The sequence below is a fragment of the Pteropus alecto genome, unplaced genomic scaffold (genome assembly GCF_000325575.1).
Source record: "Pteropus alecto unplaced genomic scaffold, ASM32557v1 scaffold75, whole genome shotgun sequence".
Classification (NCBI taxonomy): domain Eukaryota; kingdom Metazoa; phylum Chordata; class Mammalia; order Chiroptera; family Pteropodidae; genus Pteropus; species Pteropus alecto.
Genome location: NW_006440638.1, coordinates 24,766,938 through 24,791,743, shown reverse-complemented (window position 1 = coordinate 24,791,743; position 24,806 = coordinate 24,766,938). Strand labels below are relative to the sequence as shown.

General features: G+C 35.5%; 1 protein-coding gene across 2 annotated transcripts in view; it reads right to left on the bottom strand.

Moving 5' to 3' along the window:
- Positions 1-24,806, bottom strand: part of DCP1A (decapping mRNA 1A) — a 50,755-nt gene that overhangs the window by 8,959 nt on the left and 16,990 nt on the right. For both annotated transcript variants that reach the window (XM_006917537.2, XM_025050663.1), the window contains 3 exons: positions 16,713-16,779; positions 11,706-11,844; positions 6,527-6,640 (listed from right to left, as the gene is read on the bottom strand). In XM_006917537.2, coding sequence (XP_006917599.1) covers positions 6,527-6,640; positions 11,706-11,844; positions 16,713-16,779 — 320 coding nt within the window. The remainder of the gene's footprint in view (positions 1-6,526; positions 6,641-11,705; positions 11,845-16,712; positions 16,780-24,806) is intronic.

The window sequence follows — 24,806 nt, the reverse complement described above, 5'->3', positions numbered from 1 at the left end:
AGAACAAAGGGACCAAAAGCTGATCAAGTAATCCTACCTTTATTTTCACTGTTCTTGATAAAAAGCTAGGCATGGCACCTCAACGACTGGGTCTCAAATATCAGAAAATAAATGGAACCATTTTTTAAAAAACAGCAGGCCATTCCTCCTTTCTACTCCCAAATCACAGAACCCCTAAGAAAAGGCAAAACATTTAAGCCTGCAAATGTTAAATTTACATATATCTTACTGATCCGGCTTACTAATATCACTGCAATGATTTAAAGGCGAATTATTTGTGCTTTCCACCCATGAGCTTTCCTGCACCTCCATGCAGTATTGCCTATTTGTTCAACCTCTCTATTTACTGAGTACCTACAGGGCGCCAGGTCCTGCTCTGACTTGGGCCTAAGGGACACAGTGGGGAGTAACAAAAAAAGCTCTATTTTGACAGAGCTTATGTTCACAGGCAGCCTCAGTTTATGCGTTTATTCCTAAAGTGGGTGAACTAGTTAATGTTCAGGTATGTTTATATGGAAAAAAACAATTCACTGAAACATGATTTTCAGGGCCTCAGAAAGTCTACAAAGGCCTTTCAGTATATTGTATCTGAAGTATAATCGTGATAGTACTATGTTACAATCACATTTCTACAGGAAAATGAGCTCAGTTTTCCCCAGGCAAATGTTTGTTTCAATCATTTGACAAATAATTATTGAGTTTGCCAAGTGCCAGGGACATTGTGCTGTGATGAGTGGGTATGAAGAAAGGAAGGGCCTTACTGGCAGCAGGCTCTTAAGGGGAGGAGGATAGGGATCCCCTTTTGTCAAGGAGCCACAACAGGAAAAAGAGGCTAGCACCGAGGACAGAGGATGCAGGGCAGTTTACATGTGAGGGGCAGAAAGTTATAGGAGGGCTAATGTGTATTTTTTCTCTGGTGAGGACAGCATATCTGTTTGGTGAGAGGTGGCAGAGCAAGTCTGAGGAGAACACAGGCAACTGTTGTTGAATAAGAGGCAAAAGCCTCCTCCAGTTGAAAAAAAATTGTAATTTCATATCAATGCATTTTATCTTTAAAAATATTCAATGAAGAGAATTCTATTAATATTTGAAACCTAAAATAATATGTTGGTAAATAAATGTGACAAGAGGTTTAAGTTAAGGAATTCTCAAATGGCAAATTTAGGTCCCCCACTAATAATGCCGTAGTAAAACTATCCTGTGACAACGCTTTCTGGTACTTTAAGGAATCTTCCAGATTCAGAATCTCACTTCAAATATAAGGCAGCAGTAATTTCTAATTATAAACTTTGGATGTAAAGAAATGCAAAGATTTTATATGGTTTAATTTCCTCTGAAAAATATTTTTACTTCTGAAAAAAACTAGAGCTTAGGGTCTGGAATCAAAGATACTTAGGTTCAATTCCCAGCTGTTAACTGAGAAAATACATAACCTATTTAGTTCTCTCTCCTGAAAAATGGGGGCAACCGTGGTAATTACCTTATAGAGCTGTTGTGAAAATTAAATTCTCAATATAATGTCTGATGCCGAACAAGCATTCAATAAATGGAATTGGCTATCATCATATAAACATCATATAGTTTTGATAGCAATCATGATAAATCTGTGTTTGGATATGTTTTAAGGAACATCAAATAGTATGTTGGGATATTAAAAATTCATCAAATCCTATGAAATATCATATCCCCATAATGCAAAATAATACCATTTGATGGGCTATTAAAAACAAACCTGCTACTCTCTGATGTAAGGAGTCATTACAGACATAGCTGTTTGTCTAAAACTCACTGGTAACATTTCAGATTCATTTAATATAATTCAAAATAGACAATGAATTCTCATTTGAAAGAGACTTCTCTCTCTCTCTGTCCAGGCCGCATAAACTGTAGTAGAATGCATTTCCCGAGCTGAACACTGTGATCTATTCACTTTCGGATCCTTGGCATCAAATGTCTATTGATGAGCAGAGAGATAATCCCCTCAGCCTGGTTTCTAAATATAATGGTAAATGTACTTAACAAAAGTTACCATTTTAACCATATTTAAGTGTAAGATTCAGTGGTATTCAGTACATTCATAATGTTCTGTAACTACCATCTATTTCTAAAACTTTTTTGTCAACCAAAACAGAAACTCTGTACCCATTAAACAACTCCCCATCTTTTCTTCTCCCTGCACCGTCCAACCCACAGCCCTTGAGAATCTCAATTCTACTTTCTGTTTCTATGAATTTGCCTATTCTAGGTAACTTATATATATTGAAGCATACAACATTTGTCCTTTTGTGATTGGCTTATTTTACTTAGCATGTTTTTAAGGTTCATCCATGTTATGTTGTAGCATGTATCAGAATTTCATTTCTTTTAAAGGCTGAATAACTTCCCACTGTATGCATACACCACATCTTGTTTATCCATATCTTCTGATATTTGGGTTGTTTCTACCTTTTGGCTATTGTGAATGCTGCTATGAATGTTAGTGTAAACATTTAGTCCTTGCTTTCAATTCTTTTGGGTATATGTCCAGGAACAGAATTGCTTACATTTAACTTTTTTAGAAACTGTCAAACTGTTTTCCATGGTTGCTGCACCATTTTACATTACTACCACCAATGCAAGAGGGTTTAATTTCTCCATATTGAATGGCTATTTGTGTATCTGATTTGTAGAAATGTCTATTTAAGTCCTTTGCCCATTTTGCGTTGGATTAATTCCTTTTTATACACAGTATGTTTAGAACAAAATGATCAAGATTGCTTGGCAAAAAAGTATTGGAAAATGACACAAATTTTTATTCATTAATGCAAATTATGTAGATTTTAACCACCACATTCTGTTTTATACATGTGTATATGTATGTATATACAGAAACCAACATTTAGATATAACTGCTTTAAAAAAACAGAACATAATGGGGCCATTTTGCAGAAACTTAAGAGTCTTTTCCAGGTAAGAATACTATTTTTATGTTATAAGAAAAGGAGCAATCAAACAAAAAACACGGAGAAGCCTGACCATGAAATACACCTTAGGCTTCAAAAATGGCATGATCCAGGTAGCAATTTTTACCTGTTTGGCGGGACCATCAATCAACTTTTGAACAATTAAAATTACCCACATTTACATGTGGAACATTTTTATACTTATACTTAAAAATAGATATTTCTAATGGTTTAAAGTCGACTTCATATTAAAAGATGAAACCGTATGGTAGAACCCTGAACCTGGACTGCAAAAGAGGTGGAAAGTTTCCAGATTTCCCAATGCTGCCTCCTTATACTTCTGCCAGGCCAGAAGCAGATTCTTACACTTTCTCTGGAATAGGGTGTGTGGTAAAGCATTAGGGTTTCAGATGCATCTCCCATAAGAAGGAATAAATGAAGTTGTGATAGCAATAGAGTTATTCGTAGACACAACGCTCATTAAATGGGAGGACTTTACATGCATTACTCTATTAATTGATGTGGGTAGTACCACTATTATTGCCATTTTATAGATGATGCCCAAATATGACAACAGAACCAGACTTTAATCTAGTTCTCACCATAAGGCTGCCATATTGAGATGTCAATTAGGCCGATTACAGGTTACCTAATGAACTAAATGGTGATATTGACCTCTGGAAAATAGAGGTGCAGCTAAGGCTTGAATAACTAACAGGTGGTTATAGGTCAAAATGTACTAATATCTGAAAATATGTAACCAGCTAAAATAGTCACAAGAAGCTAAGTAGAGCATAGGTTTCTACACAAGCTCCCTAAAGCTTTACAGTCTTTGCACCTGAGAGGACCCTATGGCAAGAAAAACTGGTTACACTCCTCTAGTAGTTGGGCTAATTTACTCATGGATTCATCTTTCATCATCCATAGAGGAGGTGAAATTTTATTCTTCCCTCATATCTGAATATGCTTAAAGTTTGGATTCTGAGTTTTGTGCTGCCTCACTTGATTTAAATCGAGTGTTAGTCTGACCATTTCCCTTCGAAATGGAATTCAGTGAGCAGCAGCATATATTGTGCACAACAAAATTCTAATTGTATCAGGTTTTACATTGTTCCTTCTCCATCCCACAGTTCTTGCTGTTAAGAGACTTTCATATTTCTCTCTGGACCTATTGTGTCCATGTCAGATTTCCTACTTGGTCAGTGCACTGAACACACTAGAAAGTATGCATATTCTTAACCACAGGAAAAACAAAACCTTTGGAAAGAGTCCTAAGGAAATTTGAATAAGTGAATTATGAAACAAATGGGATATTATCAAGGCTTGACAGCATTACTTGCTCTTGAGCACCAGATGGCAGTGCTACTAAACAAATGTACTATCTGTGTAGGTGCTGAATACAGATTTAAACTAATTTTAGTTAATCACCACTATTTGCATTAGAGGGTACAATTCTCTGAGTGTCTACCACTTGCATTATGTATGTCCACAGATCCATCACCAGTGCTTTCTTTTGAAGGGCTAAGCACCCATGACTTGCCACACTCATCTTTCATCTTTTGATAAACAGTGCTTTATGATTTTTTAGGCATTTTGGGGGGTCTAATTCTTCATTTGGGTCTTACAATAACTCTGAATGAGACAATGCAAGAATCCCGACCCCGTGATTCAGAAAGGAAAGGGGAAGTAACTGGCCCACTGAACACTCATGGCTGATAAACTAGACCAGAGAAGGAATCTAGTGACCCTGAGCCTTCCTTTCTTCCCTCTCTCAACATGTATTTTTTTAAAAATTAGATTTTACATAGCACAGCTTTTGATATATATTTGACCTTCAGGATCCTAAATACTAAATACAAACAGTAAAAATGGAGTGTAGGAATGTAGTATACAAAATCTGGTTTAAATTAATTATCTAAATACATCAAAACAATATGGAAACATAGCTGATGGAATATAAAACAGTACAGCCTCTCTGGCAAACAGTATGGCAGTTTCTTATTGAATTAAAACATGCCATTACCAAATGACCCAACATTTGCATTCTGGGGCATTTTTCCCAGAGAAAGAGAAATTTATGTACAAAAAGCTGCACATAAATATTCATAGAAGCTTTATTTGTAATAGCTCAAAACTAAAACTCCAGATGTCCATCAAAAGGTGAATGGTTAAAAGTGTTAACATTACTCAGCAATAAAAAGTAACAAACTACAGATACACATAACAATTCAATGAATCTCCAGGAATCATGTTGAGTTGAGAAAGACAATCCTAAAAAGTTATATTGTATAATACCATTCATATAACATTCTTGAAATGACATTATAGAACTGAGGACAGATGAGTGGCTGTTAGGGGTTAAGGGTAAGAGGAGCGGGGAAGGCAGGAAGGGTATGACGGGGAAGTCAGTGTGATAATAAAAGGGCAACACATAGGATCCTTGTGGTGATGGAAGTCTTTTGTATCTTAACTGTGGTAGTGGATACAAAGCTATATACATGAGATACAACTGCAAAGAACTACATATATACACTTATACACACACACAAATCAATAAAAGTAAAACAGAGGAAATGTGAACTAGGTGGGTAGACTGTATCAATATCTTGGTTGTAATATTGTACTATATTTTGCAAGCTGTTATCAGTGAGGAAATAAGTTAAGGTACATGGGAGCTTTCTGTATTATTTCTTTGAGAATCTATAATTATCTCAAAATTAAAAGTTTAATTAAAATGCTATGGGTTTTACTTTTTATTTGCATTTCACTTACCAAGCTATCAGTTATAAAGAAAACTAATCAGCCAACAAATATGTTTAATAGTAGATGCTGAGAACACAGCTATAAGGAGGAGAGACAACGAATATGTAAGAAAACCACAAAACCATGTTATCTGGGTCGAGGTCTTAGATAAAAAATAAAGCACAGTGGACAGGGGTAGTGAAGGATTGTTATTTAAAATAGGGTGGTCAGGGAAGGTCTCACATATATGGAGGATACCTGAGACCTGAAGGAAGGGAGTGAGCCATATATGGGAGGAAAGTATTTCAGGACAAGGGAATAAGTGTAAAGGCGTGTCTCAAGGCAGGAGCAAGTCTGGCACATTTGTGGAAAGGCAAAAGATCCAGTGAGACTGGGGCCAAGTGAGCAAGGAAGAGAGGTAGAAGATGAGACCAGGGATAGGGGGCCAGAGCATGTAGGACCTTGTGGGCCACTGTCAAGACCCTGGCTTTTATTTGAGTGAGATGGGACACCATTGGAGTTTTAAGCAGAGGAATGCCAAGATATAACTTACGTTTTACCAGGATTACTCTGGCTGCTGGGTTAAGAATAAGAAAGGGAGTAATGAGGGCAAAAGCTAGAAACCAGACAGGAGGCTAGTACAAAATTCAGATGAAAGACTAAACTATAGTGACAGTTACATAGGCCAGGGAAAATAACACGAGTGGATGTCATTACGTTGTTGTCTGTAGGTATCATGACAGATAAATGACAAATCAAACTTGTACTGCATTAAAATCCTTACAAAATGTTACTCTGTGTTTTGTTATCTTGGACAAAGCTAGGGCTTTAGCCATACAAACCTTATCTTGTGACCCGGACGGCATCTCTTCTAGAGTCTCGGTGCTTCCCAGATTGGAGAGCTGAGTACTTGGCTGCAACCCAGGGCTGGAGATATTTGAGTCGCCCATCTGATTCTTAAATGAAAAGTATATCATGTGAAAAAGTTTGCTGTCTATTATTTGGCTCACAAAATAGCATTTGAGGTTATCAGAAATGCTATTTTAAAAAATAAAACAATATCCCAAAATGTTTTGCTTTAGACCCTCATGTAAGTACCTTATATAATAAAATTTCTAGCAAGTTGAGCACTTGATTTTAGACAATGGCGTCAGCAACAATTGTTATTTTAATAACCCTTTTAAGGAAAAGCCAATGATACTACTTCATTACATATTCTTTTCCATTAAAATATTTTTCCCATCAGTTTTATTAAGAAATAATTGACAATACATCACTGTATAAGTTTAAAGTGTACAACATGATGATTTGATTTACATATATTGTGAAATGATTAGCACAATAGTTTTGGCTAATATCCATCTTCTCATATAGATACAATAAAAGAAAGTTATTTTTTATTTTTTAAGTTAACATACAGTAAACCTAAGCTTTTTTGGGGTATAGAGTTCTACCTGTGTACCCATCACCATAATCAGGATATAAAATAGCTCTATCACCCCCAAAATCTCCCTTGTACTGTGTCACGCAGTAGTCATGTCCTCCCTCCATTCTTGGAAACTAGTGATCTGTTCTATCACTATAGGTTTGTCTTAAGAATGTCATAAAAAATGGAATTCTGGCTTCTTTCACTTAGCATAATGCCTTTGCGAGTCATCCAAGCTGCTGATTGGTATTAATGTTCATTCCTTTTCAGTACTCAGTAATATTCCATTGTATGACTGCATTACGGTTTGTTTGGCCATTTGCCCACAGGAGGACATCTGCACTGTTTCCAGTTTTTGGTTATTATAAAGACAATTTCTATAAACTTTCACGTACAGATTTTGTGTGGACAAAAGCTTCATTTCTCTAGAGTTAATACCCAGAAGTGGTATTTCTGGGTCATACAGTAAATATATTTTTCTTTTAAATTTATAATTTCATGTTTTCCATTTAGATCTATGATCCATTTTGAGTTACTTTTGTATAAGGTGTTAAATTTAGTGGTTTTTTTTTTTTTGGCATATGGATGGCCAATTGTTCCCAATACCATTTGTTGAAATCACCATATACTCTTAAAAATTAAACTAAATTTTAGGTCTATCACAATTACAGATGATGAAATAGTTGTAAAATGTTTTAAAATTCCTGTTACCTTGTATATAACACTAAAGGTGTTAAAGATAACCCTAAAAAAATAATCACTAGATGGAGATGGAATTATAAAACTTTAGAAACTTAGGTTCTATTTGGGCAATCTGATACAGCATCTATGTGATGAAGATTATCCATGTCGAAATGGATACCAAATACGGTTTAGAATACTCAAGATTAAAAAAAAAAGGCTCCAAACTTCAGTGCAGAGACAGATGAATTTTCTTGATACCGCACTATAAATATGTGCTTAGCACAGGGTACCGAATGTTAAATGAAAAATATGCATTTTTTCTATTCAAATGTTTCAGACATTTCATTTTTTCTATTATAAAATGTTTCAGACATTTTAAAGATTAGGAGTTTTCACATAAAAACTCAGCTTGTCATTTTCAGAGAGAAGCTGGATAATTTGGGAACTAGCTCATTTGGCAACAACTGGCTGGAGGTGAGCCGCAACTGATCCTTTGACACAGTGACAAGCTCTCTGTATCGGTTCCACTGTGGCCCTCTGTAGGTACTACCATGGCCCATATTGTTTTGGGGGCATTTGAGTCTGCGATACTTAATTCAACATGATCTACGAGATGGGCTGTATTTTTAAAGGTCTCCGGAACTTCAAATATTTTTTCATATGTGTGCAGGGCCATTCTTGAAAGATTTTTTCTGAGTTGTTTGTTAATGACAGTTTCCAGTGTTTGTGAGGACAATCACAGACAAACTTTCTGGAGGGAAATTTTACAATATTTGGTAAAAACAATGCGTAAATGGCAACACATTTTTTAAAATGTCAAAATCCTCTGATCTACCAATTCCATTTCAAGTAACATATCTTCAGAGAGAAAATGTATGTGATGACTTAGCTACAAGGATATATATTCTGAGTTCTCAATAGAAAGAATCAGAAAAATTTACAGTATTGTTTATATAAGACACAGAAGGAAAAATATGTAGCTATTGACATCACAATGATTTTTTTAAAAAACTTTTATTCTACCAAATGAAATCTCACAGGGACTCCCTGTGTAGCCACTATCATAAAAAGATGCTGTTCTTTGGATAAAAACAGGTTACAAAAGAGTTAGCAAGAACTTTTAAAACTAGTTAATAAAACTAGCATATACAAATACACCACACACATTGGGACATTTTTATACATATTTCTAAAAGAATATATAACAAGGCATTAGCAGTGATTATCTCTAGGTAGTAAAATAATGTTTTTTTCTTTCATTGTAATTTTAAATATAAAATTTTCTATAATTAATATGTACTGCTCACATAAGAAAAATAATGGCGCTATTTTTTTAAGGACAAAAAAAGTCTGGGGTAAAAAAATTTTTTTGCAATTAAATTAAAACAAACAAACAAACAAACAAAAACAATCCCTACCAAAATCTAGGACTACATCCTATGGCTGGAAGCAACCCAGAATGGGCCAACTGTAAAGGACTCTAGTTTCAGCTCTCTTTCTTCACAGTAAAAAGAGGAAAGTTGGTTAAAACTAACTGTAGAACTTGGGGAAAAACTGTTTATTATAGAGTTTTTATGTACAAACAGTCTCTATTATAAATAAGCCCCTCACTCAAAAGTATGGAATTTCATTCATGATATTATATACACCAGACAGAAGAGATTTAGAATTGGAATTAAATCCCATCCCTGCAGCCTAGCTTGCATCCCTGCCCTTTACTCTGTAAGTCTCCCAAGTCTCTACCTAAAGATAAACAAAGTGGCCATCTGGAACCATGCAGCAGCTGAGGAGAGCCCATCTAAACACTATGATATGAAATCATGGGTCGCTACTAAATACCAACTCCATTTGGTTAGCTGATAGGCCAAATGAAGACAAGAAATAAAACTGTTGTTTAAGGAAGCTCTACTTATTCATAATTTTCAAAAACAGAAAGAACAAATTATAAAGTAAATATCAAAGATTTAACTAAATTCCCAAAGGTTTAGTTTTAATCTAAGCATACGAAACATTTGATTTATTCTGAAGAATTTTCATTACAATAGCAATTACTGTACTCTCTATATTCTTATTTTTGCAACGTGTAATTAATGAGAAATCATGTCAGGTTTTTAGACTGCCCACTTGTCCTAGAGTTCCTTTACAGCTTTGTGCACAAAAACAAGGCTTAAGTTCTTTCTTCCATTTTGTGGCTGAAGTTCCTTCTTTCATTTTGTGGCTGTTCACTCCTCAGCCTAAGGAGTAAGCCAGGCCACCTCCTGGGGTGTCTGCTCTGGTGAACAACACCTACACTTTTTGTCCTGTGTGGCACCTTGACCTAGTCATCACTAGAACAGGTGACAGAGCCCTGAACTTATTAGTTACCTGTTATTAGAACACAGAAAGGCCTCTATAAAAACAGAATAAGGCATCTATATAGATAACCCAGACCTCATTAAGAATATGAGAGGGGAAATTGGGAAATACAACGTAACCTAAAAGTTCAGAAAAATGATTCTTGAAATTTATTCTTATCTAGTTTCTTAAGAATCAAAGAATTTATCATAGAGATGATTGCTTTTCTTACACTAATTTTCACAGATCCATAAATTCCTCCTAATTCTCTACAATACATTGAGGAATATGGTACAACCTGAAACTTCTCATGGGCTCTATCTACTGTATACTTATTTACCTAGGAAGTCAGACTTCCTTCGGTTTTTGAAGGTAGAAGGTTCATTGTAGTTTATGGTAAATATGACTCTTTAGTCAAAGGAAACTACCTTCCAGAACACTGTTTGAAATCTCTGTTCCTTGAACTCTAGATTCTTAAAGAGGTGTATGTGAAAAATGGTCCTATAGTCAAATCAATCTGGGAATTGGTATTACTGTTTTACTTATTGTGAGACCTCTCAGAGTATTGAGCACTAAGAAGATGGGGGAGACGGGGAGGAGCCATGCTAACAAGATTTCTTTAACTTTGACTGACTGGAACCTTTTCTCAAGGATCACCTGTTGATGTACAGGATAGTGTTAGAGAACTAGTTGGGAAATAGGGTTTTAGAGAGTGCTTTTTACACCTTATTCCTTGATCTTTTAGTGAGGTGAGCATTAAACAAGAAGCAGAAGAATGTACTTAACACAACGTTAGTAAAGAATAAGGTGACAATTATAATTCTGCTGAAACAAAGTGCAACAGTGGAAACCTTCAGTCTCACTCCAATGAAGTGTGGAGCTTTGAAATGCTGATGTCAAGTGAAAAGCCAGGACAGTTCCAAAGCCACAAGATTTGAGGACCACTGAGGAAATGTCCACTGCTTGACACACAGTAGACAATTCATAATTATGCAATGAATAAATTAACAAATGCTCACAGCTTTCATTTTATTCAACTTTGGGGAGAAAATGTTTTATCGGCTAACTTTTAAACTAAAATACAAAACAAAAAAAAATGAATTCTAGAAACTAAGCTTCTCATTTGAGTAAAATTCCAGATGATGCTTAATGAAGGCTGTGCACTTACTACCAATTACAGACTATAAATATACCCTTTCGTATTATAGGATCCAAATTATCAGAATACTGTTTGAAGACTACATAAATTCCTAAGACCTAGCAGAGACTACAGAGGGTGAAGAGGGGGCATGAAGCTTTTAACTACCTGTTGCAGACTAACTTTTGCACACTAAAAATGTTTTCTCTTACAGTTAATTTTACAGGAATAGAAAAATGCATTTTCAACTTTCATGCTAAATCAAAAGACTCTAATGTAAGCAAATTTCTTTCCTTATCTTTTGTCTTAAAACTATATGACATGTTTTCTTCCTGAACTAATTATTTCTGCTGACCAAGGAGGTGACTTTTCCGGTCCACAAACCCCCTGTAGGACTCCTCCTCCCCTTTTGGTCCTCCCGGTCAGCACGCAGTCTCACCCTCTCATACTCATCCTTGGCTCTGCTTAGCATCTCCAGGATGTCAATGGGCCTGTGGTCACTGCAGCCGTTGGCCTGGCTGGGACTCTGCTTATCCCGAGCAACTTGCTGGGACCGTCGTGTCTCCTCTTCTACCACCCTAGAAGAGAACCAAGTTTGAGAAAGACCTGCTTAGATACAACCTGATCTAAGAACTCCTTTGGTGTTCATTTTCCAGGGATAGAGGAAAAATGTCACATGATAACACTGTCCTCACAACACAATATACAGAGCCTCAGTTAAATTACATTGGGAATATGTGACTAAACTAAACATCTTACTCACAACTATGTCAACCAACATATTTCACATAGAGGACAAAAATACAGAATTTCATTCTAGAGTTGGAGGAAACAGGTACATTAAAAATTCTACTGAATTGTCTCTCTTTTTTTGATGTATTTCAAAATCAGTCAAACTAACTGGTAAAATAAATTTGAAAATGGACAATGCCACCAAGAAAAAGGAAGCCTGCATAGCTGAACAACCCTCTATGGAAAGTCTGTCATGACACTGGGCTGGTAAGGAGAAAGATTAGCTTCTTGAAAATAGAGGTCTTGGTGAATCTTCAAAAGTGAATGATAGCACTACAAGCAAACAAAAGGTTTCCTTTACACTCCTTAAAAATCACTAAGTGAGTAACTGAGGTCAGGGTGATTGTGGCGATGCTCTTTATTTTGATTGGTGCTGCTGAAGCTAATTCTGTACTTGAGAACACATAAAGCCAAGAAAAGCTGAGGGTTAAGAATGCCACTCAGAGGGTTAGGGTCTATCTGTGGAGTTTCATTTAAGAATATCCTCTCTCCCACACATAAAGATCTGATGCAATTACAGCAAAATGTCAGGAAGTAAAAGCTAGGTTGTGAGCACATGGGTATTTTATTGTTTCTTACATTTTTCTTCAAGTTTGGAATAAAAATAATAAATCTTAATAAGGCAACTTATCTTTCTTTTTTCTTTTTAAGATTCATTCAGGTTTCATTTCCAACTGTAATGAACAGGCCTACCTGCCATGGGATATTATGGGCACAGTCACAACTTGATAATTGTATTAACTGAGAATTTTATGATAGTGATGATGACAGGCAATAAAATAATTTAGTAAAAGGTTTGTTTTTATGGAATGAAAAGAATAGGACAAGAATAGGCCACTCAGTGTCAGTTTACTGCTTTAAAACAGGCTGCCCAGGAACTCCCATTAGTGTGTGCGGGATGGCTCTTTTTTTGAAAACATTGAGTTAAATACTATTAAACAGATTTTTTTAAAAAGCAGAATCACTGAGTGTTTAACATGCTAAAATTTATTATGAATCTTGAAGAAAGGTGGGCTTATATTTTCCCAAATTTATTTGCGAAATCTGAGGCAGGATTCCTATTTGGAAAATCCTGCTTTAAGATAATGGTGTCATTTCTTATCTGGATTCCTACAGCTCTTAACAGGTTTACCATTTCTAAAACAAAGGTAGAACCATGGTTTATGGTAGAATGAAAGAAGACTGGCATGTTAATATGAAGATCAGAACAATTAGAAGAAATATTATTTCTTTTGTATCCATATTGGTAATCATCTCTTGGGAAAGAAATACTGTATTGTCATAACTGTGAGGCCTGTTGCAAAGGAGAAATATACAGTGGTTATTTTTTGATGGTGGATTACAAGCAATTTCACTTTTTTTGTGCTTTTCTTCATTTTGCATAATTAATAGGCACTCCTTTAATATTTAGAAAAAAGGGCTTTTTAAAATGACTTATTATTTAACACTCAGTTATAGGCAACACCAGCCTGGACCTACCTTCATCAGGGACTCTGATCATACAGTTTCCATCTACCTCTTGTCATGCTGCCTGGCTTGCCCATGCTGTAATTCACCTCTCCCTTGATCTGCACTCCATCTGTGATTTTGGTTCAAAAGAATAACACTTCTAATAATCACCACTGTTCACCCGTGTAACAGGCCACCTTATAAAGCTCACCACTGTTGAAAGCAGAAGCTGCCAGGTGGTGTGGAAAGGACTCTCACATGGATGAGGGTGGACACTAAGGCCTCTTCCAATTCAAACTCTGTGAGGAGCAACCTTGCTTCTCTCTCTTCCTCACAAATCCTTAAATATGCCCCTAAGACTATGTGTAAGATCAGGAATAATGCTCACTTCCATGAGTTCTCCAAATTTTATAGTCTAAGTAGACTAACACCAAAACAAGTTTTATTATTAAACAGTTTCTAGAAGACTGGATTTCCTCTTCAGAAGAGTCGACATTTTTCAAGTTTAGTGGATTTTCAACTTTGCCACTGACCAAAGAAAATTTCCAAACTGAATACAGTAGGTCTAGAAGTTTGTTTGCTCTCTTTCACAGCTTCTTAGTTTTATAAACATCTTTTGGAATAAATCAGTTTTTTACTTGGAAAATTTTCATTATGTTGCAGATGTCGAAATGGTGATGAGAAGAACTAAATTTAACAGAATGGGCACTGACAGGAACATTTATTTAGACATATAATATGCCAAAAAGAATTTTACCTGTAGTTCTGGTTAGCAGATATGACACTCTGAAATATGTAGCAAATAGAGCCTGTATGTAGGCAAAGTTAGAGCAAAGAAAGATAAAGTAGACTTTTTATCTTAGTGCCATTTATCACTAAGTTAATGTTAACATATAAGGTATTCTCTTTAGCCATAAATAGGCCAGACACTTGAAAACTCACTATCAACAGTTTCATGAGGGCATTCTTTAATCACTTTCAATACCTCCCCTGCTTCAAGTATAACAAGCTGAAAGCTTAAGCAAATGTCCTTCTTTTGGGCATTTCTAGTGAAAGAACCCTGAATGCTTTTCTTTTCCCACTCTGCTTCCTACTTCTACCTCCTCTTCCCATTTTTGAGTTCAATACAATATTTTCAAATAGGCCCTTAGTCTTCAGCTTTGTTTACCATCTGAAGTTTTGCATACTAAAGGTACACTTGCTCTGATGGAGAAAAAAAGTTCAAAATGGTTTCCTGTTCCCTGTGAATAGCTGTTAGAGCTCAACAAAAAACAAAACAAAACAAAACAAAACAAACAAAAAAAAAAGCCATACTCTCTAAGGGCCCCGAAATCTCTCAACCTTCAGGAGAAAGTGTACATACAACAGACCTTTGAACAATGGTGTGTGTGTGTGTGTGTGTTGCTGATTCCCCCTAACGTTGAAAATCTGCATATACCCTTTGACTCCTTCAAAACTTAACTAGTACTGTTGACTAGAAGCCTTACTGATAACATAGTCTAGGGACATCTATTTTGTATTTTGTAAGCTAGAGAAAAGAAAATGTTATTGAGAAAATCATAAGGAAGAGAAAATACATTTACAATACTGAAGTATTTACCGAAAAAAATGCATGTACAAGTAGACCCAAACTGTTCAAACCTGTGTTGTTCGAGGGTCAACTGTATTAATATAGTCCAAATTTTAGATACTCAAAAAAAATCTGGATTTCAAAAACTGACAATTAAAAAATCTGTCTTCTTAGTAAATAGAAGCTGCCACTTTCAAAATTACAAAAAGTAGTCGTCGAATAAATGGCTTTGTAAAAAAGTAGTTTTTATCTTTCTTTAGAGAAAAGATGTTCTAAAAAAGTGTGGTTCTAGAGAGCCAATACATTTTAAATATAAGTGACACAAGCTCATAAGGAACAATGTCCTCTGGGTGCACACGGTAATAAACATGCCCTGCCCTGTGAGCTCACAGCCAGAGCAAGCAAAGCAGGGACCTGATAAACATCCAATCAGGACATGTTACCAGTCCTGGATTAAAAACCTTAGCCATGTGAGCGTCTTTTAAAATGAAAACATACCTGGAACTGAGGTTTTGAGGTCAGATGATTTATTTACATTTTTACAAGAATTAGTTTTAAAATAAGACTGTTTTAAACAATTAAGAGTCTTTTCTCCTAAACATATAGATAAAAATCTTGCAGGAGAGCAAAGGGAATCTTGACAGAGGGAGAAGAGAGGTCTACATTTCTGATAATATTCGGGAAAAAAGTGAAAAGGAAATATAAGTGCACCAGAATACACTATCCACTGTAGCATTCTGCCCAGAGCTCTGTAGCATCTTAGGACTCCCCTTGCACCATAATGTCTTGAGCTCCCAGAATCCAGGCTGACAGTACCAGCAATACAGATAAGCCACATGAGAGGTGGCTTCTGCAGGCTAGCTTGAGAAAGGAAAAGAGCCACCCTTCAGAATGTTAATTCAATGAAAAATTTTTTCCAAATTCCAAGATTCTGACTTACAAAAAATATCCTGATACACAACCCATTAATGGATTGGGGACTACTAAACCTAGAATCTATGTCAAAAATAAGTTCACTTAAAGGAAGTAAACATAGATGTGTATAGGAATTCTCCATTGGCTATTGAACATAGTACCTACCACTTGTTATAGTGGAAATCTGGATAGAACCTAAATCAGATGCACTGCATATGGTGGTTAGGCTGTGCACTACATTTAAATGATATCCTCTGGAGCTAGGCAGTCTGATGGCACTAATCACATGTTTAACAGTAAGGTCCTGGTTAAAGTATGATCTTTCTGTAGGACTGGATACAATGCAGTCATTAGAAATACTGCAGAGGATTATTTAATGCTCTGTAAAAATGCTGTTGACACAAAAAGTAGAATGTATATATGATACTGTTATTCTAAGAAACCATCAAACACGTCAACCTAACGTACACATAAAGAAAAAGACTGGAAAAAAACAAACTAAAAGGCTAATGCACACTTGGAGTGGAAAGAGAATTATAAATAATTTAGATTTCTTTAGGCTTTTCTGCCTTTTTCAAATTTTGACAACAAACAGGAAATTGGGGTAAATACACGTGTTAGTACACACCAGTAACAAGGAAAAGTAAGTAGGAAAGTCATTTTTCATCTCTCATGTATCACTCATGAAAAATAAATCTATAGGGTAACACAAATACTTACTCGGCCATGAGTTTGGCTATGCGGTGACAGTCATTCTTGTCATAAAACCAGATACTGTATATTGACACTTGAAAAACAAAGAAAAAAAAAGATGAGGGGAAATGAGGTTTCAACATAATATAAGTTATATATTATTGCCATGGAATGTCACAGAATTTATCAACAGACTCTCAAATTGTTAACAGGTCTTCTAAAAAAAATAATGCCTCTCCCCAAAAATGTTTAATAAAATGAGGATAGATAAAATATTCAGATGAAAACTACAAAAATAGTTGGTTTTAGACATTTCCACATGTCAGTAAGCCTAAGATACCACTAAGATGAATCATTATTTTACATATCAAGAAAGAAAAATGACACCAGTTAAACTAAGAATCAACGTTGATTGTAAGATGCATTCTAAATTGATTCTAAAATGTAGAAAAGTGTCTTAGTTATTGAAAACCAAGTTTACCAGCTAACCAAACAGTAGAACTTTTGAGTCTCTTGAAACTTAATATATAGAATTAATATTATTTTACAATACAAACAAAGCTTTCAAAACAAATACCAGCTCTATATCCATCCTATGATCAACTATGTTCACATCTGAAATGAAAGTGTTGGGCTGAGCTCAGTTCTTCACACTTCTTTTCCAATTTTTTTATTCCTAGTATGGTAATCAGCACTAAGAAAGCCCTCAAAAAATATCTGCTAAATAAATTTTATTAAAGATAATAATACCTAACAACTATTGTATATACTTTTTGGATAAGGTAGACTAGAAATGCTGAATAGATACATTAAAATAAACATATGGTTAGGTATGGCTCACTGCTACCACATGCACCCACTGTGACAAGACTGTCCCAGGCTGCACCTCCTTTCATATTTCCAATGACTCTGGCACAGGAAGGGCAGGTATTATTATGCTTCTTTATTAAAAAAAACAACTTTCAGTTTTGAAATGTAGCTTCATACACATTGTAAAAAATAAACTGAGATCCTGTGTGCCCTTTGTTTCCTCCAATGGCAACACTTTGTAAAACTACAGCACAGTCAGGTTACTTACATTGATACAGTCAAGATACAGAACAATTCCATGGCCACAAGGATCCCCAGTCCCCTTTTATAGCCACACCCACCTCCTGTGGTCCCCTTTCCATTTCGGACTCCTTGGCAAACACACTAACCTGTTTTCTATTTCTATAATCTTGTCATTTCAAAAATGCTATATAAATGGAATCGCACATAGTATGCAATTTTTTTGAAACTGACTTTTCTAAGTTGTTGTTTGCATCAATAATTCATTCTCTTTTTTCGCTGAGTAATATTTCATGGTACAGACATACCAGTTTGTTTAACCATTTTTCTGTTGAAAGACTTCTGGAGTGTTTCCAGTTTTTGGTTATTATGAATATATTGCTATAAATGTTCATGTACAGGTTTTGGTGTGAACCTAAACTGTCATTTCTTTGGGTTAAATGCCCCAAACTACAGTTACTGAGTCACAGAAGTTGAATGTTTAGTTTAATTAAACTGTTTTCCAGAGTGATTGTACTAGTCTATATTCCTACCAGCAATGTATGAGTGATTCATACATTTCTCTCCATCCTTGCCAGCATTTGTTGTTCTATTTTTAACTTCATCCATTCTGATAGTTGTATAGTGCTATTTCACTGTGATTTTAATTTACATTTCTCTAATAGCTAATGATATTGAACATCTTTTCATGTGCTTTTCATCTGTATATTCTCTTTAGTCAAATGTCTGTTCATGTCTTTTGCCCTTTCTAATTGGATTGTTTTATTTACTGTTGAGTTTTTGGAGTTCTTTATATATTCAAGACATTATTAGTCCTTTGTGGGATATGTGGTTTGAAAATATTTTCTCCCTGTCTGCAGCTGGTTTTTTTTAATCCTTTTAATAAGATCCTTCCAGAGCAAAAGTTTTTAATGTTGACAAGGTCTAATTTATCAATTTTTCCTTTTATGGGTCATGCTTTTGGTATCAAGTCTAAGAACTCTTTGTTGACTCTTAGTTCCAAATTTTTTTCCTATATTTTTTTCCTAGGTTTATAGTTTTACATTTAAGTTGGTGATCCATTTTAATTTTTCTATAACAAGGTTTAGAAAAAGATTTGTGCGTGTGTGTGTCCAAATGTTCCAACATTATTTGCTGAAAATTCTCTCTGAGGAATCTTTTGTACCTTTGTTAAATACCAGTTGGCCATATTTGTATGGGTCTATTTTGGGATTCTTTACTCTGTCCCATTTATTTATGTTTACCCTTCCACCAATACCGCACTATCTTGATTACCACAGCTATACAGTAGGCCTTCATATGGGGTTAAATAATTTCCCCCACTTTATGCTTCTTTTTAAAGATTGTTTTAGCTTCTAGGGCCTGTGATTTTCTATGTAAATTTTAAAATAAGTTTGTCTAAGCCTACAAAAAACCTTACTGGGATTTTGATAGGAAATACTTTAAATCTAGAGATCAATTAGGGAAGAGCTGACATCTTTACTATATTGGATCCTTCAATACACGAAAATGGCATATCTCTCATTTATTTAGGTCTTTTTTGATTTCTTTCATCAGTATTTTGTAATTTTTAGCATACAGATTCTGTACCTGTTTTGTTAAGTTTATACCTAAGTATTTAATTTTCTTTGTAGAGATTATAAATAGTATTCTTTTAAATTTGGGTTTCCACAAGTTCATTGGTAGTATATAGAAATGTGACTAATTTTTGTGCATTGATCCTGCAACCTTAGACCTTACTAAACTCACTTATTGGTTCTAGGAGTTTGTACATAGACAATCAGGTCATCAGTGAATAGGGACACTTTCATAACTTCTTTTCCAATCTATAGGCCCTTCTATTTTTCTTTCTTGCCTTATTGCAGTGGCTAGAACTTCCAGTGTTGTATTGAATAGCAGGGATGAGAGTGCCTTGTTCTTGATATCTCAGAGGGGAAACTTTCAGCCTTTCACTGTAAATATGTTAGCTGTTTGTTGTAGATGCTCTTTTTGGTGAAATAATACACTTCTATTCCTAACTCGAGTTTTTAATTATGAACGGATATTGGATTTTGTCAGTTTTTTTGGTATGTGCTAAAAAACACAAAATATCTCACTTTTTTTTTTTTGCCTGTTGATATGGTAGATTACACTGACTGATAGTCACTATTGAACCAGCTTTCTGTATCTGGAATAAAGCCCACTTTTTAAATATTTCTTTTCTATATATTTTTGGATTTGCTAACATTTGGTTGGGGATTTTTCATCTAAGTTCATGAAAAATAATGGTTTCTGCAGCTTACTTTTCCTTTTCTGTACTGTCTTTGTCTTGTTTGGGCATCAGGCCTTATAAAATCAGTTGAGAAGTGTTTCCTTCTTTTGTTTTCTGGAAGAAACTGTAAAATTAGTGTTAATTCTTTGAATTCTCTGGTAAAATCATCTGGGCCTGGAGATTACTTTCTCAGGAGATTTTAAATTAGGAATTCAACTTATTTAATGGCTATAAGACTATTCATGTCATCTATTTTATCATGGTTGAGTTTTGCGGTTTGTGGTCTTGAGTTAATTTTGCTCTTCTTTTTCTAAATTCTTGAGGTGGAATTTAGCTGGCTCTCAGCCAGTATTGCCTGAAGGAATGGGAAGAATTTCCTATGGCTAGGCTACCTGGTATGCCTTTGGTGGAGAAGGGAGCCTCTGACCTTTACAGATAAAGACTGCTTCCCAGGACAGGCTATGATGTACTCCTCCCCTGCCCTCATCTCCTGATCATGGAAAGGGGGAAAGCACTCCCTTGGGGGCCAATTATTGTCAGTAGGGCTTCCAATCATTTCTGACAGTTTTGCTGGGCTTGTAAAACTGGTATTGTAGGCAGGATTCCCATTCGATTCACAGGAAGAATGAACCTACCTGGGCCACAGGTGTTGCCACACTATGTTGCTAGGCTGGATGGAGACTGAGAAACAACAGGCCAGGATCCCCTTATTTGGCTGGGTGGGAGGATTGTAAGACATCTTGCTGTTGTGTTCTGTCAGCCTGGGTCCTGCACCAGATCGTCTTTCTCTTCCTATCTTTCAAAGTTCTCCTGACTGTCTCTTGTGTTAGTTCTGGGTTTTATAGTTGTGCTTAACAGGGAAAAGTAAGGAGAAACAAGTCTACTCTATTTTGTTTGGATCAGAGCTTTCATTATGCACTTTTATGGATGGAAAACTGAGGCTCGCGGAAAGACTAAGTGACTTATTGATAAAACAAAGAAAAATAATCTCAGAATTAGAATTCAGGTCTTCTTATGCCTAGGCCAATAGTCTTGCTACCACACATCTATTACTTCGTTAGTTTAAATAACAAAATTTTTTATAGAAACAAAAAGTTAATGAGCTTCAATTATGCTTGAAGATTCAAACAACACATAAAAGAAATATAAAAAATTAAGTTAAAATTTATACACTAAAAAAAGATACAATATAGGAAATATAAATGTTAGTACAGGAAACTTTAAATAAATTAAAAATAGATTTTTAATAGCTATTATTTGAACTCTATAAGGATACTATTGATATATATTAATTTAGAAAGCCACTGTTAATAAAAGCTATTTTAATAAAAAATTTAAATTTTTTGCTTTACCCTGAATTAAAGTAAATATATTTCTATAAAAGACTTCATGGCGAATCACAACTTTAAAAGTTCCTCTTTTAATTAAAATAACAATTTAATTGGACTTTTCTATTTTCATTGTAGAGTCAGTTAAAAAATTTGATATAGAGTGAGTAAACGGCTTCTTTTTAATGAATCAAGAGCATGAACAGGATTTTTTTCCTACTCTGTTCACAAGGAGACTTTTCTGGCAGGGAAACCTTCCACTGTACTAAAACTGTCCTAAACTGTTAGACCCCATGGTTAGCCACGTCTCCTGCAGGTGACTGCACGCACTACCGTGAGGCAGCTCAGGTTGGCTTTTGTTTTCGGCCTGCTGTGAATAGTTTCCCGTGTTTGGAGCCTATTTTTATAGCCCCCTTAGTTCACAGAACTTCAAAACACTACCGATGCTTCAAACGGAATCAATGTCCCATGAATAACAAGTAATTTTGGAATATTTTACATGATGTCAACAGATTAACTTTGACATCCTCATTGGAAGAACACAGAAGCAGCCTTGTAACAGAGGAGATAACTATTATCTACTGCAGGGTCTTAGTTATGTTCTTAGCAGCTAAAGATTGCTCCAACATAGAGTAAATCAGATTGGGCTTTGAAAAGACACCATATATGGCAATTATACACACTTACCTTTCTTTAAATATGTCTCTTCCAACCTTCACTAAAGAACATCCAAAACACAAAAATTTAAGTTCAAACGAATCCAGTTTTCCTCTAAAGCACACACCCACAGAACTTATAGGGATGAGAAAAAGTTTATGATATGCTATACATCAGGCTCACAGAGGAACACATTTTTTTTTTTTGGCTAAACAGAGTCATTTAATAATGTTTTCATAGGGGATTATAAACTAAACTCTTAGGAAAGAATTCAGTTATTGATAATCAAAATAAGTTCATCAGAGCTGTCAATTCATCATGCCAAATCTTAGGTCCCCCCTTTTTCTTCTGAAGAAATACACTAAAATTTAGAAATAAGACAATAAGACACATGCCTTCCACTCTTGTACATATCAAGTAAACTGCCAAAAAAAGCCAAACACTTTTCAAAGGCATGTTTGCAGAAGAAATAAAGATAAAGAAGCCATAATGATAGCTTAATGGGTAAAGGATAAGAGTCACACTCGATTCTGCCAAAAGCAGACCTGTAGAGGTTCAGACACGCATCTAAGAATCAGCTCTGTCTGCCAACATATCAAATGCTCAGTGCATACAATTGGCAAGAAGGCCTAAAGATCTGCCATTATGCCTGTCACTGTCACTGGTGAGGAAAGACAGACAAGTTCACCAGATAGCTAAAACTGCAGAGGACCTTATCTCTAAACCAAAGCTAAGTGTTCTTCCCTCAAGAGAACTTACACTCTAAGGCCCAAGACATTCTGCCAACAATTCACTTGCTGAAACAACCTGAAATAATTTTCTTTGATTAACTATACCACAGAAGATTTAGGGATTTGGCAAAACAGTATTTCTTTGCTATGGCAAATACTGATGGCATCCTGTATTATAAATGGCTTTTCTCAAGATGGAAGCAAACTAGTTCTTGGACAACCACCATACATCATGACTAATAATTAACAGCTGTCCTGAGTAAGTCATGCCACATAGGCAAGTCACTGAAGAGTTAAGGGATTATGACAGGACATTTAATTACCTTTAGCTTTAATTCCATGAAAAATATCAAGACATCAAAAAGAATATCTAAAATTAAATGTTTCCTTTTCAAATGACAGCACTTTTCTTCTGAAAGTGTGAAAAATAAGGCTGACAATATTGAGAAATTTTAAAAAGCTGAGAAGTAAGAGTTTTCCATTTCCTTAGAGAGCCTGTGTGTGTGAAGACCCAGCAGTGTATTTTTATTTGATGTGATACTTCACTCTACTTCTCATCTGGAGTGGTATATAGAATACACAAGAGCAAGAAAATCCAAATTAATTTGGAGCCTTTATTAAATCCCTGAGACTTCTAGAGATTCTGTGAAATGTCCCCAAAATAGAGCGAAGAATCACTCTCATGCACATGTTGTCTCTTTGATTCATTTATTATTTAGATCAGACCTACTTTCAAAAGGCTGAAGAGGCTGAAGATTTTCTCAGTATGGTGGCAAGTAGAAAAGGGGTTTGATAACAGCTATTTGGTAATGGTGTTCAGAGTTATAAAATTTCTAAAGTCAATACTGACAAAGATTCCTTACACAAGGAAACAAAAACAAGAAAATGGGCTTTGAACATAGCCCCCAAAATTTACTCTAGACACAAGGAAAACCCTTCTGATTATAAAAATAATAGAATAGATTACATAAACATAAGCCTGTCCTGGCAAGTGAAAAAGCAAATGCCTCTGCCTTGACAGATCATTTAAGACAAGAATAAGCCAGGTGGCACCACATCAATATCAAAAGGTTGGGAAAGAGAGAGAAGGGAAAGGCTTCCAGGTGGATGTAGGAACACAAACACAGAGGAAAAAGGGTATGGATCCAAAGACTGACTGATCTGGGAGATTGTGGGAGGTGGTAAATAGGCAGGTAAGGAAATGCCATATACCCATAAGTAAGGCTGGTAGATAGGATTCAACTACCTTAGCAGCTTACTCCTTTTGGCCAAAAGAACACACTGCTTAAAACACCACTGAACACTAATATGGTAGAGATAGAGTCTACTTTTTAAAATTTAAATTGTAAATATTTATTGAACATTGATTAAAAGACCTGAGCCACATAATTTTAAAATGCTATTCTGTAAGCTCTTTGGTTTATTATTTTAAAATTTCGTACCCCTCTCTAAATTAAATCAAGTTTGAAAATATTTACCAGCAGTACTGCTTGCTGGTTCCTGTGAACATAAAAATTTCAGTATAGGATCCAGACACATGAAATGACCATTGAAGTTTTTTAGGGATTAGGAAAAGAAACCCAAGAATATCACAACTGATCTTACTTATAAATTTATTATTATTAAGTGATAAGCAAGTCCAAATAAAACAGTGAATCACACAAGAGTTTTCTCTCTGTTTTTAAGATTTATTGCCATTATTGCCACAGAGCACTCGCCACTCCCTACGATAGAGCTTCCCCTAAGTGAGCACCACTCAAGTGATAATGGGTGAGCCAAAATGTTGGACCCATCCATCCCTCACTGGTGGTCTATTCACTCCAGTGTCCCACATGAATATTATCATTTTTAGGCGTCATAAGGGACAGCAAAGGGTGGGAAATATGGCTACTGGCCTCCATGGAGTTGAGTTCCAGTTTTCTGGGCTTCCTAAAATCAGCCAGATAGTATAAGAAAAGGGGGAACTTCCTTCCTCTCCTTTCCCTCCTTCTCTTCTACATATTTATTTGGTCAACTCACTAAGAGATCATTCCAATCAGGGGTCTAAGGCAAATGACCGCAGGGTTCAGTGGGATCAATGAGACTGTGGTGGGCAGACCTGCCC